At 36.0% G+C, this 17,582-nt stretch overlaps 1 protein-coding gene across 1 annotated transcript in view; it reads left to right on the plus strand.

Moving 5' to 3' along the window:
• BRF1 (BRF1 general transcription factor IIIB subunit) overlaps window positions 1-17,582 on the plus strand; it is a 156,501-nt gene that overhangs the window by 26,556 nt on the left and 112,363 nt on the right. The window contains 3 exon segments of the mRNA XM_020991270.2: window positions 1,652-1,725; window positions 1,727-1,826; window positions 15,923-15,954. Coding sequence (XP_020846929.1) covers window positions 1,652-1,725; window positions 1,727-1,826; window positions 15,923-15,954 — 206 coding nt within the window.

Genomic DNA, 17,582 nt, shown 5'->3' on the forward strand with positions numbered 1-17,582 from the left:
ACCTCTGTGTCAGATGCTGCAGAAGGGTCCAAAGGGATGAAGATTGCGGAATAGCCATTAGTTTTGATAATTAGATCACTGATAACTTTGGAGAAAGCAGTTTCAATTGAATGATGAAGTTGGATGCCAAATTGCAGAGGTTTTAGAAGAGTACAAGAAGAGGAAGTTCAGTCACCTAGTGTAAAAGTTTGTCTCAAGGAGATAAGTGAGAAGAGGAGAGAAAGCCAGTAGTTACAGGTGATAGTGAGATCTAGTGAGAGTTTCTTGAAGATGGGAGACACATGGGTACATTTTTAGGCAGGCAGGGAAAGAGCCAGTAGATAGGATAGGGAGAGATCAAAGATTACAAATTGGGAATGATAGTTTGGTAAATCTACTAGACAAGACAAGAGTGAAAGGATCAAAGGTCTATGAAGAGATTAGCTTTGGCAAGGTGAAGGATCACTTCTGGCTTGAAACTTAACATCAAAAATACTAATATTTTCTCAACTGGTCGGTCCTATTACTTCCTGGCAAAGAGGGAGAAGAAAAAAAAGTAGTTTCAGTAGTATCAGATCAGTATTCTTGGGCTCAAAGATCATTGCAGACAGCAATTACAGCCATGAAATTAAGATGCATACTCTTTGGAAGAAAAGCTAGGGCAAATCTGGACAGCATATTAAAAAAAAGAGACATCACTTTGGTGACGAAGTTCCGAATAGTCAAAGATAGCTTTTTACAGTAGTAGTGTTGGATTGTAAGGAAAACTGAGCACCTCAGAATTGACGCTTTCCAGTTGTGGTGCTGAGGAAGACTTTGAAGAGTCCCTAAGACAGCAAAGAGATCAAATCAGTCAATTCTTAAAGAATTTCATTCAGATTATTTATTGGAAGATCAAATAGATACTTTGGCCACATAATGAAAAGATGGGACTCATTGGAAAAGCCCTTGGTGTTGGGAAAGATTGAAGTCAAAAGGAGAAGAGGATGGCAGAGGATGAGATGGATAGATAGTATCATGGAAACAACAAACATGAACTTGGGTAGAGTTTGAGAGATAGTGAAGGATAGAAGGGCCTGGTATGCTGTAGAGTCACAAAGAGTCAGACACAACTGAATGACTGAACAACAACAGAAATAAAGTAGATGCTCATCATTTGGAGAATGGCTAACTGAATTGTGTTAATAATGTAATTGTTGACTTGAATGTAACATTACTGTGCTGTAAGAAAAATTCAGAGAATCATGGATAGACTCAAATGAACTGATGCAAAGTGAAATAATGAGAAGCAGGAAAACGGCATACAGAATAGGTCTTATATAAATGGGAAGAAAAACAATAACTGTAAAACTCAGCGCTCTGTAATTATAGTGACCAAGTCATTATCCATTAAAACATGAAAAAAGGCACCTTTCCTCCTTTCATTGCAGAAGTAAGGAACTCTGAGTGCAGAACATTGCAGTTATTAATTATGTTAAAATGTGATTTGACATATAAACTTGTAAAATTTGACATAAGTTCAGAAGATGTATTTTATTCTTAGATCTTAATTGTTGGATTGTTCACATCTTTTTGACAATGAAATTGGTACAAAATCTTATGCTTTTTCAATAAAATTGTGATGAGTTAGATGTAAAATTATGTTTTCTATTTTTTTTTACATATTTTCTAGGCAAGCGTCAGATTCATCACTTGGGAAATCAGTTACAATTAAATCAGCATTGCCTTGATACAGCATTTAACTTCTTTCAAGATGGCAGTGAGCAAGCATCTTACACGTGGGAGAAAAATGGCACATGTCATTGCTGCATGTCTTTACTTGGTTTGCCGCACCGAAGGAACACCTCGTATCCTTTTAGTTGTATGATGTTACTTGTCTTTCTTTTGGTTTTTCAATAACTTTTTCACAAACAATGAATACCAATTAAAATTACTTTTTGGTTATCCATAAATGAAAATTGAATCTCAGATCTCATGTTTTCCCTTTGTCTGAAGGTCTTCTAGTAGAGACTGGATAACTACTTGTTATTATCTTATAGAGAATTCCTGTTCATTTATGGATGGGATGTGATAACCTCTGAGATTCCTTCCATTTCTAGAATTTTGCGATTCTCTGATTCTGAATTTGATATAGCATTTCAATGAAATATGTATAATTATGAAGATGAAAATCTACTTGTCTAGGAGTTCTAAAAGGAGAATAGTAGTTTGTTAATTTCTAAAATCTAGAATATATGCACATTGTCTTCCCTAGCCTGTCCCAGTGGCAGATGTTTTGTAGATTATTGATATGATGCATGAAGTTGGAATTGGATTTGAGAGCAGAGGATGTGGGTTAAAATCCTGGCTGTGACACTCACTGACAGAGTGACTTTGGACAATACATTTAAATTTTCTAGGTCTCTGTTTCCTCATTTGTATAATGAGAAGGTTCAGGGAGATTCTCAACCTTGAGCCCCTGAACTTGCTTTGTAAAATGTTTTGATAACTGTACTTCAATTAGTCAGTCATTATACTATATGCCAAGGACTGTGCTAAGTACAATTGAGTAGAATTGGTTTCCTTTGTAATACAATGTACCTTATTTTATGTATTTTAAAACATTTTGAAAAGGGTCCATAGGTCTCCCCAGACTCAAAAGGGTGTGGTCCCTGACACAAAAGATGTTAACAGCTAACCTTGGTGATCTCTCAGGTCTCTTCTATCATCCTATTTAAGATTATGAGATTATTAGAGAAGAATTATATTGCAGAATAGTCAATTTCCAATATCATCTCTCCATTCTCCATCCCTCATTACTTGTTCCCTTATACTCCCCCACTCTGAAACTGCCCATCACTTCTACTGTGCTCTCTGGAATACATATTTCATTGACAACAAATTTTATTTCATCTTAAATCTTTTCATTTCCCACTCCTTCTGTCTCTAGCTCTCACTGAAGTATAGGTCCTTCCTGATGACACAGATGTCCCTAGGCTCCCTCTCAAGCTCTGGCTGAACTTTTCACTTGTTCCCTACTATCACTTCCATGTTCTTCTACCACTATCATTCAGTGATACTTCTTTGAGGTTCACTGAGTCCATCTACCACCCAGTCAAAATTTTGGTAGCTGTTGTCTGCTGACCTCCAGGATGCTCCCTTTAACAAGTTCAGTATTTAGTGCACAGTCTTTCTTCCTTCCCCATCTTCTGCCTTCATAGTAGGGGACTTTGAATATACATATTGATACTCCCTTAAACACCGTATGTCATAGTTACTCAATTTCCTCGTTTCACATGACCTCCTCTCTTTGCTCTTCAAAGTTATCAGTGGGGGATAGCCAAGATGGTGGTACCAGTGGGGAGCAGAGTAAAGATGGTTTAGTTGCAGGAAGAAATACCATGAGCTTCTCTCCTACACTCCCCACCTTCCCACTGCCCCCAATACTTCCAGAAAGATCTAGAAAATACACTAGACCAAGTTCTGATAAAGAAATTCAAAACATGCAACAGTCATTTTTCTAGCTCAAATAGGTATAGGAGACAGAGAACAAGATTTGTAGAGAGAGATAATAGAGGGGCTTCTGGCCAGGATTATGGCATCTCAGGGCATTCATACAAAGGGAAAAGTTGTATACACAGCAAGAGGAGATCCCAGACTCATAGCTGGGTGCTATGACAAGAACATCTGGCAGCTTTGGGACCCACAACCCAGTACTGGATTATAGATCCAGGGTGGATTGAAGAGAGGGCCTGTGCCCTGATGTTATGGTCCAGGGTAAGAAACAGTTGAAGTTCCAGGGCTGTGTACCAAGAGAGGAGAAAGTTCATGTGCATGCAGTAGTGGTGTAGCTCAGAACCCAGGAGAAGGGTGGGGTCTCAGTTCCAGCTTCTATTCCAATCTAAACCCTGCAGACAAATAACTAGGACAGGAATCCAGTAACAATGGAAAACCTGCAGCGTTGTCCCTCTGAAGTGTCAAGAGCTTCTCATGGCTGATACAGGCAGAGTCTGACAACCGTCTGTTATTGCTCAGACCCAGACCCAAGACAGAAACTTGCAGCGTCTGAGGACTTGCTCTGGGTCACACAGCCAACATGTGTTAGAGGCAGGACTTAAACCCAGGTCTTCCAGGTTGTGTGGCTGGCTTTCTGTACATTCTGTTTTACTACTTTCTGCACTAATTTTTTTACATAATTATTTAACATTTTTACATAATGACTAAAAATAACACTCCAGGTTGTTTCAGCATAACTTTAAATGCCATATTGATACAGAATATGAGATGGCTATTGAACAGAAATGAAACAAATTCCTTCAAAATCTATTTCAGAGAAGGATGAATTCTATTTTTGACGATTTTTTTAGATCTTCCAACTTTAGATCTCTGAAGGCAAATCATTGCACTTGAAGGGAATTATCATAACCTTTCTTTAAAGTTTGGGATGTGATGGTCAGGAAAAGGGAGTTGACCCAGATCTTTAGCCACTCCGTTCAACATCACTTTGTCCACCTACTTGTAGAGATTCTTTTGTCATGGCTCTATGAGTAAGGAATTACAAACATAGTGTGGCTCAAAACCTTCCTTACTAGGGCAATATACAAGAAAAGTTTCAAGAAGTATGGCCTGATCTGGTGCAATGGTAAGATTAACGGATTTGACTTTAGGTAGTACTGTCTACAGGCACCACTTTGTTGATTTGTTGCATGGCTAGATTTTCCAACAAGGTATTTCAGATATGTTATGATTGATGTAATTTCTATAATTTCTAGTAATCATAATTTTCAGTCATTTTCAGGAAGATTGGTGAAGTCCCCCTAAACTAATAAATGATTAGTATGCCATCTAGTTAAAAAAGGAAAAGCCCAACCTTAGAATCTATAAAATGCCCTAGAAGTTATGACTTTCTTACTTGGAAAAATACTGAAATATTTTCTGTTGGAAAGGTTATAAGTCATTAAAAGTCATTGAGTACTGGGTAAAAATGAGTAAGAAGCCAAGTGTATTATGAATTACATCTTCCATCAGAAAGTTTCCATTCCTTTTTATTTTGTTTTGTTTTGATTTGTTTTTGTGAGGCAATCGTTAAGGTTGCCTTACTAAAAAGGTTATGACTTGCCCAGGGTCATACAGCTACTAAGGGTCAAGTGTCTGAGGGTCAGATTTGAACTCAGGTCCTCCTGACTCCAAGGCCAGAGCTCTATCTACTGTGCCACCTAGCTGTCCCCTCCTTTCCTTCTTAGAAAAGAGATAAACATTTAAGAGATGGGATAAACATTTTGGATCAAAACTGTTAAGTCAACCATTGTAACTAAGATGATACTATAAATAAAAATGACATCTATGTAGTGTCTTTTTAAAGAGTAAAAGTTCTGTGCCCAAACTGATTTCTGAGGCCTTCCACATGAGAGGCAGTCGTGGAAAGAAAGCTCTTGACAAACTGGCAAGGGATTTAAGAGAAATTAAATAAAATTCAACAAAACAACCAAAAGATGGGGCTGTTACAGTATTGTGAGCTTCAAAAGGAATTTATCATATACCTATTTTTAGATCTTTGGACCTATTCCAAAATAATATCTCTGATCTCCTTAGAGATCTAGAAGGAACTTTAGAACCTAATGATAGGATTATAGGACTTAGAACTAGAAGGGACATTAGAAAATATCCCTTTTCTTTTTACACATCTAAAAATCTGCGGGCAAAGGTCATCTTTTTCTGCCAAATCAGACCTAAAGGAGGGAAAAGCACCAGATTTATATAGCCAAATGACCTTGGGTTCAAATCCCAGCACTTTAAAAAAAATTATCCAAGTAACCTTAGATCACTTAAGCTTTCTGGACTTCATTTTCCTTATTTGTAAAAATGAGAGGAGGTTAGACTAGAATCTTAAAATACCTTTTACCTTCACTTCCCATGATCTATAAACTGAATTTTCATGACTCTTCAATGTGCACTATTTTTGTTCTAGAGATATTTCTTCCATGAGCAGATTATATGCCAGAGATTTTTGTTAGTGAGACATGACTTTTTCTATCTCTTGCTGTTGGGCTTTGTTAGTAATATATAGAAATGCCAATGACTTGCGTAGGTTTATTTTATATCCTGCAACTTTGCTAAATTCGTTTATTATTTTAAGTAATTTTTTACTTGATTCTCTAGGATTCTCTAAGATACTATCATATCATTTGCAAAAAGTGATGGTTTTGTTTCTTCTTTGCCTATGCTAATTCCTTCAATTTCTTTTTCTTCTCTTATTGCTAAAGCTAACATTTCTAGTACAATATTGAATAATAATGATGATAATGAACATCTTGTTTCACCCCCAATCTTATCTGAAATGCTTCTAGCTTATTCCCATTACATATAATGCTTGCTGATGGTTTTAGATAGAGGCTGCTTTTCATTTTAAGGAAAATTCCCTTTATTCCTATTCCCTCTAGTGTTTTTTTAATAGGAATGGGTGTTTTATTTTGTCAGAAGCTTTTTCTGCATCTACTGAGGTAATCATATGATTTCTGTTAGTTTTGTTGTTGATATGGTCAATTACGCTGATAGTTCTCCCTGTACTCCTGGTATGAATCCTATATAGTCATAATGTATTATCCTGTGATAAGTTGCTGTAATCTCTTTGCTAATATTTAAAAATTTGCATCTATATTCATTAGGAAAATTGGTCTGTAATTTTCTTCCTCTGTTTTGGCTCTTCATGTTTTAGGTATGAGCAATGTATTTGTATCATAAAAAAAATTTGGTAGGACTCCTTCTTCACCTATTTTCCCAAATAGTTTATATAGTGTTGGAATTAATTGTTTTTTAAATGTTTGATAGAATTCACTTGTAAATCTATCTGGCCCTAGAGATTTTTTCTTAGGGAGTTCATTAATGGCTTATTCAATTTCTTTTTCTGAAATATGGTTATTTAAGAATGTTTACAAAAATATAAAACACCGAAATTAACACAGTAACAGAGAATTTAACTCATTTTCGGAAGAAGAAATTGAATAAGTCATAAATAAACTTCCAAAGAAAAGTCTCTAGGATCACATGGTTCCCCAAATGATTTCTATCAGACATGCAAAGAACATGCTAATTCCAGTATTATGTAATCTGCAAAAATAGCCCAAAAAAAATTCTGCCAATTTCCTTCTATAATATGATATAGCCTTGATACATAAACCAGGGAGAGATACAATAGAAATAAAAAACTATTAAGCTATATCTCTAGTAAACAGTAATACAAAAATTTTTAAATAAAATGTTAACAGAAAGGCTAAAACAACATATCATACTAATTATTTACTATGTCCAGATTGGCTCTATACCAGAAATGCAGGGTTGGTTTATAAACATCATTATCACCACCATCATCTTCCATATTAATGACAAAAATGAACAAAAATCATATATTAATTGAAGCACAGAAAATATTTTGTGAAAATGCAGTATTCATTTATGTTTAAAAATACTAGAAAACATGTTAATAAATAGATCTTTAAATGATAAATGGTATACATCTAAAACCAAGAACTACCGTTATATGTAATGTAGACATCATTATATGTAACTTTACATATTTATGTATTTATTAATGTATTTATACATTATATGTAACTTTCAATTATAGTCGTGGATGAAACATGAATGTTCATTTTCCCCACTTTTATTTGGTATAGTACTAGATATCTTTGCTGTGACAATGAGACTAGGAAAGAAGCAACAAAATCATCACTTTTTACAGGTAATATGATCATGTCCTTAAAGAATCCCACGCAATCAAATAAAAAAAAAAGTTCAGCAAATATTCATGATATAAATCTATAGAAATCATTAGAATTTTTACATATATATCATATAAAAATTCTCAGTGCTTAATAAGATGAGCAGGAAGAGATGAAAAAGACAATTTCTATGTAAAATAGCTACAGGATATATAAAGTACCTGGAAGTTTACCTACCAAGATCTGTGGAACTGAATAAATACATAATATACAATACACAAATAAACTACTGTTTATAGAAATGAAGGCTGACCTAAATTATTTGAAAAATATTATTTGCTCATGGGTAGGATAATAAAAATGACAATACTACCCAAATTAACCCATTTGATACTATTCCAAACTACAGAACTAGAAAAAATAACTCATGAAGGTTAAAAAAAAGTCTTAAGGGAAATAATGAAAAGATAAAGAAACAGGGGGCCTACTGGTGCTATTTGTCAAACTGTATTATAATGAATTCTCAAAATAATTTATTATAATTTTAAAAAATAAAGAGATTGACTAATGGAATAGATTAGATACAGAAGATACCTATCATATTGTAGAACTGGTTAAACACCAAGACCCCAGGTAGTGATAAGTACTTAGTATTTAACAAAAATTGTTGGGAAAGCTGGTCAGCAGTATAGAAAAAAATTCAGTTTAGACCAACACTTTTAGACCTCCCACTTTATACTAAGATAGTCCCAAATGGATTCAAGATCTAGATATAAAAGGTCATATTGTAAACAAATGAGAGAAATATGGAAAATAATTCCTGTTAGATTTATAGATAGAATAAAAGCTTATGACCAAAGAATAAGGAAAACAGAAGATAAAATGGATAATTTTGATTATATTAAATTTAAAATATTTTTTCATCCACCTCCAGTAAAGCTAAGGAAAACATTTCACCAGGCAACACTTTTTTATATCCAGTTTTTCTGGTAAAGTTCTCATTTCCCAGGAACTTATGCAAATTTATAGAAATAAGAGCCATTCCCCAACTGATAAAGGATATAAAGATATGAACAAGCAGTTTTCAAGGGAAGAAACCCAGGCTATGTATAGCTATATGGGGGGGGGGGAAATGCCTCAAATCATTACTAATTAGAGAAATGCAACTTAAATCAATCCTGACGTACTTCTTCAACACTTGTCAAATTATCGAAGATGACAAAAAAGGGAAATGGAAAATGTTGGTGGGATCATGGGAGAACAGACACATAGGTTGACCTGAGAAAAGTTGCCAAAGAATGTATGCTGTTTTACCCAGCTTTATAACTTCAAGGCCCCTACCCACAAGAGAGAAAAGAAATATGAAAAGGTCCTCTATTTACAAAAATGTTTATAATGGTTCCTTTTGTGATGTCAAAAAACTAGAAACTAAACAAATGCCCATTAATTAGGAGTGGCTTAATAAGCTGTCATATTAGTATGATGGAATTCTATTGTTCTGTAAGAAATGAGGAAATACATCATTTCAAAGAGACATGGAAAGACTTATGAACTGATAACGAGAAAAGGAAGCATAAGCAGAAGAACAATTTATAACATAACATCACTACTATAAAAACAGTTTTGAGGACTTTAAGAAACTGATGGCGAACAGAACTGGGAGAACAGTTTATATGGTAACAGTGACATGATATAAAGATAAGCAACTTTGAATAAGGTCTGTAGTCAGTACAATGACCATCCATGAGTTCAGAGGACCAGTGCTTTAGGTTGCAGAATAAGACTTTTTTTCTTGACTCCCAATCTTTTTTAACTGGGAATTATTTTTTTCTTTTCTCTTTGCCTGTTTTCCCAGATACTTCATGTAGTATTGGAATTGTTATTTAAATGTTTGATAGAATTCACTTGTGAATCCATCTTGGCCTGGGGATTTTTTTAAAGGTAGTTCATTGATGGCTTATTCAATTTCTTTTTCTAAAATGGGGTTAAGTATTCTGTTTCCTCTGCTCTTAATCTAGGCAATTTATATTTTTGTGTATATTCATTCATTTCACTTAGATTGTCAGATTTATTAACATACAATTGGGCAAACTAGCTCCTAATAATTGCTTTATTTTCTTCTTCATTGGTGGTAAATTTACCCTTTTAATTTTTGATACTGGTAATTTGGTTCTCTTCTTTCTTTTTTTAATTGAATTAACCAATGGTTTATCTATTTTATTGGAGTTTTTTTCCCCATAAAACCAGCTCTTAGTCTTATTTATTAATTCATTGATTTTCTTACTTTCAATTTTATTAATCTCCTTTGATCTTTAGGATTTTCAATTTACTATTTAATTGGGAATTTTAAATTTATTTTTTCTAGGTTTTTTAGTTGCCCAATACATTGATCTGCTTTTTCTCTATTTTATTGAATTCATTTATTTAAATTAGCATTTAGAGATATAAAATTTCCCCTAAATACTGCATTAGCTTTCGTTCCATAGATTTTGGTATGTAGTCTCATTATTGTCATTCTCTTTGATGAAATTAAAGTTTTTAGATTTGTTCTTTGACCCACTTATTCTTTAGGATTAGATTATTAATTTTCCATTTCACTTTTAATCTTTCTATGGCCCTTTATTACATGTAATTTTTATTGCATAATGATCTGAAAAGGCTGCAGTTAATATTTCTGCCTTTCTGCATTTGATTGTGAGGTTTTTAATGCCCTAATACATGGTCAATTTTTGTGTAGGTGCCATGTACCATTGAGCAAAATGTATATTCCTTTCTACCCTATTCAGTTTTCTGTAGAGATCTATCATGTCTAACTTTTATAAAATTCTATTCAGCTCTTTAACTTCTTCTTGCTTATTTTGTGGTTAGATTTTTCTGCTTCTGAGAGAGGAAAGTTGAAGTCCCCCACTAGTATACTTTTACCATCTCCTTCCTCCTGTAACTCATTTAACTTCTTTAGAAAATTGGATGCTATGCCATTTGGTGTATATGTTTAGTATTGATATTACTTCATTGTCTGTGGTACTTTTTAACAAGATTTAGTTCCCTTATTTATCCCTTTTAATTAGATCTGTTTTTTGCTTTTGCTTTGTCTGAGATCATGATTTCTACCCTTACTTTTTTAAGTTCAGCTGAAGCATAATAGATTCTGCTCCAGCTTTTTACCTTTACTCGTTATGTGTCTCTCTTCTTCAAATGTGTTTCTGGTAAACAACGTATGGTAAGATTCTGTTTTTTAATTCAAATCCACTTGCATTTTACGGGAGAGTTCATCCATTCACATTCACAGTTATGGTTACTAACTGTGTATTTCCCTCCATCCTATTTTCCTCCTTTTTACACTTTTCTCTCTCTCCTTTCACCCTGTCCTTCCTCAAAGGTGTTTTGCTTCTTACTGTCACCTTCCCCAGTCCACCCTTCTTTCAATCTACTCCCCTTACTCTCTGCCCCCCCCATCCCCTTCCCTTCTTACTTCTCTGTAGGGGAAGACAGATTTCTATACCCAATTGAGTGTATACACTATTCCCTCTTTGAGCCAAATTCAGTGAGGGTAAGGTCCAAACAATGCTAACCCCTCTTCCTTCTTTCCTTCCAATGTAATAGGTCTTTTGTATCTCTTCATGTGATATAATTTACCCCATTTTGCCTCTCCTTTCCCTCTTTCTCACCCCTTAATTTTTTTTAACATCATCCTATCAAAGTTCCTTTCTCTATGCATACTCCTTCTAATTGCTCTCATAGAGATATATTTCTTAAGAGTTACAGTCCCTCTGTCTATGTATACTCCTTCTAACTGCTCTCAAAGAGATACACTTCTTAACAGTTACAAGTATCATTTTCTCATGTAGGGATATAAACAGTTTAACCTTATTGATTATTTTTTTCTTTCCTGTTTATCTTTTTATGCTTTTCTTGTGTCTTATATTTGAAAATCAAATTTTACATTTTCTTCTATTTTTTCATTTTTTAAAAATTTTGTTTGATTGATTCTTGATGCCTCAAGGAGTCATTAGCTTTCAGATTCCAATTTTTAAGGAATTAATTTCTTCAGTTAGCTTTTATACCTCCTTTTCCATTTGGCCCATTCCACTTTTTAATGAGTTGTCTTCTTCACTGAATTTTTGTACATCTTTTTCCATTTTTTGTACTCTTTTTTTTAACAAGCTATTGACTCTTTCTTCATGATTCTCTTGAATCATTTCTTTTCTCCAGTTTTTCTTCTCCTTCTCTTATTTGATTTTTAAAATCCTTTTTGAGTCCAGAAGGACCTTTTGGGTCAGAGATCAATTACTATTTGTCTTTGAGGCTTTGCATGTTGGTGTTTTGATATTCTTGCCCTCTTCTTAGTTTGTGCTTTGACCTTCCCTCTTGCCACAATAGCTTTCTGTAGTCGGGGCGTCTCCACCTCATTTTTCAGCCTGTTTCGTGACATTTAGAGCTGAGCTCTGCTCCTGGGGTACAGGAGGTACTGTCCCAGGCTTGTTGGGCTGAAGGTCAGGCGCCTGGTCACTGCCATGCTGTGCCAGTGCCTCCGAGGCTGGTGGCTCACCTGCTGAGCTGGGAGGGCAGGGCTTTTATTGCTGATCCTTGCTGGGGTTAGGAGGCCTCCTGCTGGTTTACTTGGGCACTGCCTTTGTTGGGCTGCCTTCTCCTTTTACCTGAGTGAAACAGACCTTTCCTGCAGCACTTAAAAGTTATGTTGGGCTGGAAAATTGTTTCAGACCTTCCTTTTGTGGGTTCTGTTGCTCCAGAATTAGTTTTGAGGCTTGACTTAAAGTTGTTTCAAGTCAAACTGGGGAGAGCTTAGGCAGCTTCCTGCCTTTTATCCACCATCTTCCTATATTTTTCTTTTCAAAGAGATCACATATTAAAAAAAAATGACCTCTGTTTAGTGGCAACTTATGTTTGATTCAATATGGTATCTTCCTTTCGGTCACCTAATATAGGGGAACTTCATTGTTTGAATTTATTAATAGAGCTTTGCTTTTTTTTTTCACGAGAAATCTAAAAATAGATATTAGGTTATTAGATTGATTCTAGTCTCTCTTCTGTATAGAGCCACATTTTATATGCTTCCTTCCTCAGTGAGTTTGGTAGCTGGCTTACAATTTTTCTCTCTTCCATAACTCCTTCCCTATTAAAAAGGGACTTAAAATACATACTGATTCTCCCTCAGATATCCTAACCATTCCATTCCTCAGCCTTTCTACCTTCTTAGAATTACTCCTTCACCTCGCCTCAGTCATACGCAAATGATGGATGTACCCTGGATCTTGCCATCACTGTCAGATGTACCACTCTATCTTCAAGAATCCTGAAATCCTCTTATCTGAACACAATCTCTAGGCTTTTCACCTCTCCCTCTGCCTTCCCTTTGCAACCCTATTCTTCATTGTCACTGTGACCTCCAATTCCTTAATCCCTCAATTCTCTCCCATACCTTCTCCCCTGCAGTAGCCATTCTCTCTTCTCATCTTGACTCCTTGGTGAACCAGTTCAGCTCTGCACTGTCCTCTCTTGAATCCCTAGCCTCCTTATCATATCACTCATTATACCCAGCCAAGCCAAGTCTTGGATCACTCCCACCATTTGTTGCCTTTGTGCATACACACATGTTACTGAATGAAAATGGAGAAAATCACATAACCTTTCTGACTGGGTCCAATGCAAATTTATGTTAACACAACCTCAACTAGCCCTCACTGCTTCTAGGCAATCCTACTATGCTTCCCTTTTCGACTCGCTATCCCACACTCCATAGCAGCTCTTCCAAACCTTTTCATCTCTCCTCAGATCTCTCATGACTCCCCTTCTCCACATTCTCTTGTTTGAGGACTTTGCTTCACATTTTCCCTAAGAAATTGAGGCTATTCGCCATGAACTTCTTCCCTCTTTCTCATCTCTCAGGTGCTTTCTGTCACCTTCTGTTCACCCCTGTTTCATATGATGAAGTATCCTTACTCAACCAAGGCTAACTCCTCTACTTGTTCAAGTGATCCTGTTCCATTCTGTCTTCTCCAACAGATTGCCGCCTTTGCCATTCTTACTCTTTCACTTATTTTCAATCTCTCCCTCTCTGCTGGCTTATTTCCTACTGCCTACAAACATGCCTACTTCTCCTATCCTGAAAAAAAAAAACCCTCTCTTGATCCTTCCATCCCTGCTAATTATTATCCTGTTTCTCTCCTTCCCTTTTTAGCTAAACTTGACAAAGTGGTCTACAATGGGTACATCCACATTGCACCAAAACTGCTCTCTCCCAAGTCACCAATGATCTCTTAGTTGCCAAATTCAGTGATCTTTTCTAAATCCTCATTCTCTCTGACCTCTCTTCAGCCTTTAACACTGTTGATCTGTCTCTTCTCCTTGGTACTCTTTTCTCTCTAGGTTTTTGGGACATCATACTCACCTGGTTTCCTCCTACCTATTTGGCCTCTCCTTCTCTGTCTCTTTTGCTGGAGCCTTCTCTAGATCACACCTGCTAGCCATTGGTGTCCCTCAGGGTTCTATCTTGGGCCCTCTTTTCTCTCTGTACACACTTAACTTTTTGATCTTGTCAGCTCCTATGGATTTAGTTACCATCTTTGTGTTGATGCTCTAATCTTTCTGCTTGCCTCCAATCTCACATCTCCAACTGCCTTTCAGACATTTCAAACTGGACACCCAGAAGACATCTTAAACTTAGTATGTTCAAAAGAGAACTTATTCTTTCCCTGTAACCCTTCCTCCACCCTTCCTATAGAGGGCAACACCATCTTCCCAGTCCCTCAGACTTGCAACCCAAGAGTCATCCTGCATTCCTTACCATATCTTACCCCTCATATCTAAATTCTTTCCAAGGCCTGTTGATTTCACCTTTACAACAGCTCTTGAATATGCCACCATTCTGGTGTAGACCTGCATCACCTTATGCCTTTATTACTGCAATAGGCTGCTGGTGGGTCTGCCTTCCTCGAGTCTCTCCCCATTCCAATCCATTTTCAGCCACTAATGTGATTTTCCTAAAATGCAGGTCTGATCATGTTTACCCCCTAACCCCTCACCCTAATAAACTCTAGTGGCTTCCTATGACCTCCAGAATCAAATACAAAATGTTCTGTTTGGCATTCAGAGCCCTTCATAACCTAGCCCCATCCCATATGCCTTACTCCCCAATACATACTATTTGATCTAGTGACGCTGGCTTCCTGGCTGTTCCATGAACAAGAAACTTCATCTCTCTGCTCTGGGCCTTTTTTCTGCTTGTCTACTGTGCCTGGAACACTCACCCTTTCCTCTGACTACTGACCTCCCTGTCTTTAAGTCCCAACTAAAAGCTCACTTTCTACAGGAAGCTTTCCCTAACCCCTTTTAATTCCAATGCTTTTCATCTTTTTATTATTTCCTATTTGTCCTGTATGTAGCTTGCTTTGTATATATGTTTGCATGTTGTCTTCCCTGTTGGACTGTCAGCTCCTTAAGGGTAAGGGACTGTCTGTTGCCTATTTTTGTATCCCCAGTGCATATGTAGTACGCACTTAATAAATGTTTATTGAATTGAATTTGTCTATTTTGCGATCATGTGATTTTTAGCACTGTTTTTCTTTCTATTCCTACTGGTACACAACAGAATTTACATTATTTGTTTCAGAGTGGATGCTTAATTTCAGTATTGCAATACTGAAATTTGCATGTATATAATATGTTTTGAAAGTATCTTGACCTATACTATTTTATAAAATAAATAATAAATTTGTGCTTTTTGCTTTTACATTTCAATGTAGCCTTTTGCATTCTACTTATAAAAATAATTAATTTTTCCTATTCCGGAGAGATTTTTATCATCTTCACTCAAAATTTTCTAAGTTTTGCTACTTTGAAGCAACCCTCAAGTTCTATTTATAAAGTTCAATAAATTCACTTGAAAAGCATTTATTTAATGTTGCCTGTGGCTAATCTAGTTTAAAAAATATCAAAGCTTTATTTTTAAAGATCATTTTTAACTTCCCAATTTTAGCCTTCCTGCCCCCCTTTTTAAACAAGGACAAATAGTTATACAGACATATTAATTGTGTCAGACCACATAGGTAGCATCTGCCATCTGTAATGTACCTCATTTATTAAGAAGAGGGTAATAAAAAAGTTCTGTCACCAATCTTGTGGAACCAGTTGTCTTACTGCTTTTTTCCCTGTACATTATGGATATTGTATATCCTGCTTTCTTAGTTCTTTAACTGAAAAGTATGTTTCCTTGACTTTTCTCACAGATATGTTACTTGATCTCAGTGACCTTCTACAGGTAAGGTTTTTTTTTTTGTTAACCCTCTTTCCCCCTTACTAGACTGCTAATGCATTGCATGCCATTTAGTAGAGGGTGTGCCTCCTTTTCCAATTTGGACAAATTGGAAGACCTTTAAAATTTCAATCTTTTAAGCAAATGAAGAACTTTTACCCTTCAATTCAATTTTACAATCATTAAGCATCTGTCATACCTAAAGTACTCTGTAAAAAGCTGGGGATACAAGCACAAAAATTAAATAAACTTTGAGTAAATATAAAATAATTTCAGGAAGGTAAGAGTACTGAGATCTATAGAGAATCAGGAAAGGTTTTTAATTGGAAATGACACCAGAGCTGAGCTTTGAAAGAAGCTGATGTTCCTGAGAAAAGGGAATGTATTCCAAGGATGGGAAATAATCTGTGCAAGAACGCGGAGGTGGCATGTTGACTCTTGCCTGCAATTAAAAGTGCTTGAAGATCCATACATTCTATAGCTCATCTATCCCAGGCTTCCATCCAGGCCTTTGTACCACATGGCCTCATGCCCTGGATTGGTCTACTCGGTCTCTTTTGCCTCTTAGTTTACCCGGCTCACTTCAAGCTCAACGCACACTTTCGGGAGGCCTTTTCTGGTTCCCCCCACCTCTCTCAGCTACTAATACTTTCTCTTGCAGATTATCTTCCATTTACTGTAGTTGTAGCTTACTTAGTTGTTTACCTATTGTCTCTCTCACTAGAATGTATGCTGCTTGATTGGTGCCACTTTTTTTTAAAATTTCGTATCCTCAGCACTTAGTTTAGTGCTTGACACATAGTAAACACTTACTATAAACTTGTTGAATAAGTGTGGAATGGTTGGTGGGTATGAGATTAAGGATGCCTCTGAAAACCAGGCTGAGAAGTTAATTTATTCTGGAAACACTATGGAGTAACTGAAGATTTTTGGGTAGAGGAATGCTATGATGAGAGCTAATTGTTGGAAGATTATTTTGGCAGCTTTGTAGAGGCTAAGTTGTAGAGCAGATTGATTGGCAACAGGGGAGGCTGCCAGTTAGAAAGATGTTTTAATACTTTAGGCAAATGGTGATGAGGGCCTGAGGTAGGAAATTAGTTACTTTGGAGAGCAGAGAAGGGAAGACAGAGAGGTTGTGAAGGTAGAAGTGACGAGACTTGGCAACCAGTTAAATATAAGGAGCAAGCTATAAGGAAGAGTCAAGGAATACTCGGATATCATGAACTTGGGTAACTGAGAAAATGATGATGTCCTTACAGAAATGTGGAATTTTGAAGAAACAGCTAGTTCAGCATGATTTGTCATAATGTGACTGCATTCAGCAAAGTGTCAGACCCTTCCTTTGGAAACAAAAAAAAAATGAGAAATCTCAATAAGCTTTTGTTTTAAATTAGGGCTTTAAAATGAGGATGTTCTCTTTAAACAAGAACAAAATATGAATTAATATGTACATTTGCATTTATCTACAGGCAGCTAGATGTTATGTTGGATAAAGGGCTGAACTTGGAGTCAGGAAGACCTAAGTTCAAATCCTAGTAGCTGTATGTGTAACCCTAGGCAAGAGAGTCATCTACTTTCAACCTGAGTATCCTCTGTAAAATGGGGATAATAACAGCTTCTACCTCACAGGGTTG

This window comes from Phascolarctos cinereus, unplaced genomic scaffold (genome assembly GCF_003287225.1).
Source record: "Phascolarctos cinereus isolate Bilbo 61053 unplaced genomic scaffold, phaCin_HiC Scaffold_2;HRSCAF=192, whole genome shotgun sequence".
Classification (NCBI taxonomy): Eukaryota; Metazoa; Chordata; class Mammalia; order Diprotodontia; family Phascolarctidae; genus Phascolarctos; species Phascolarctos cinereus.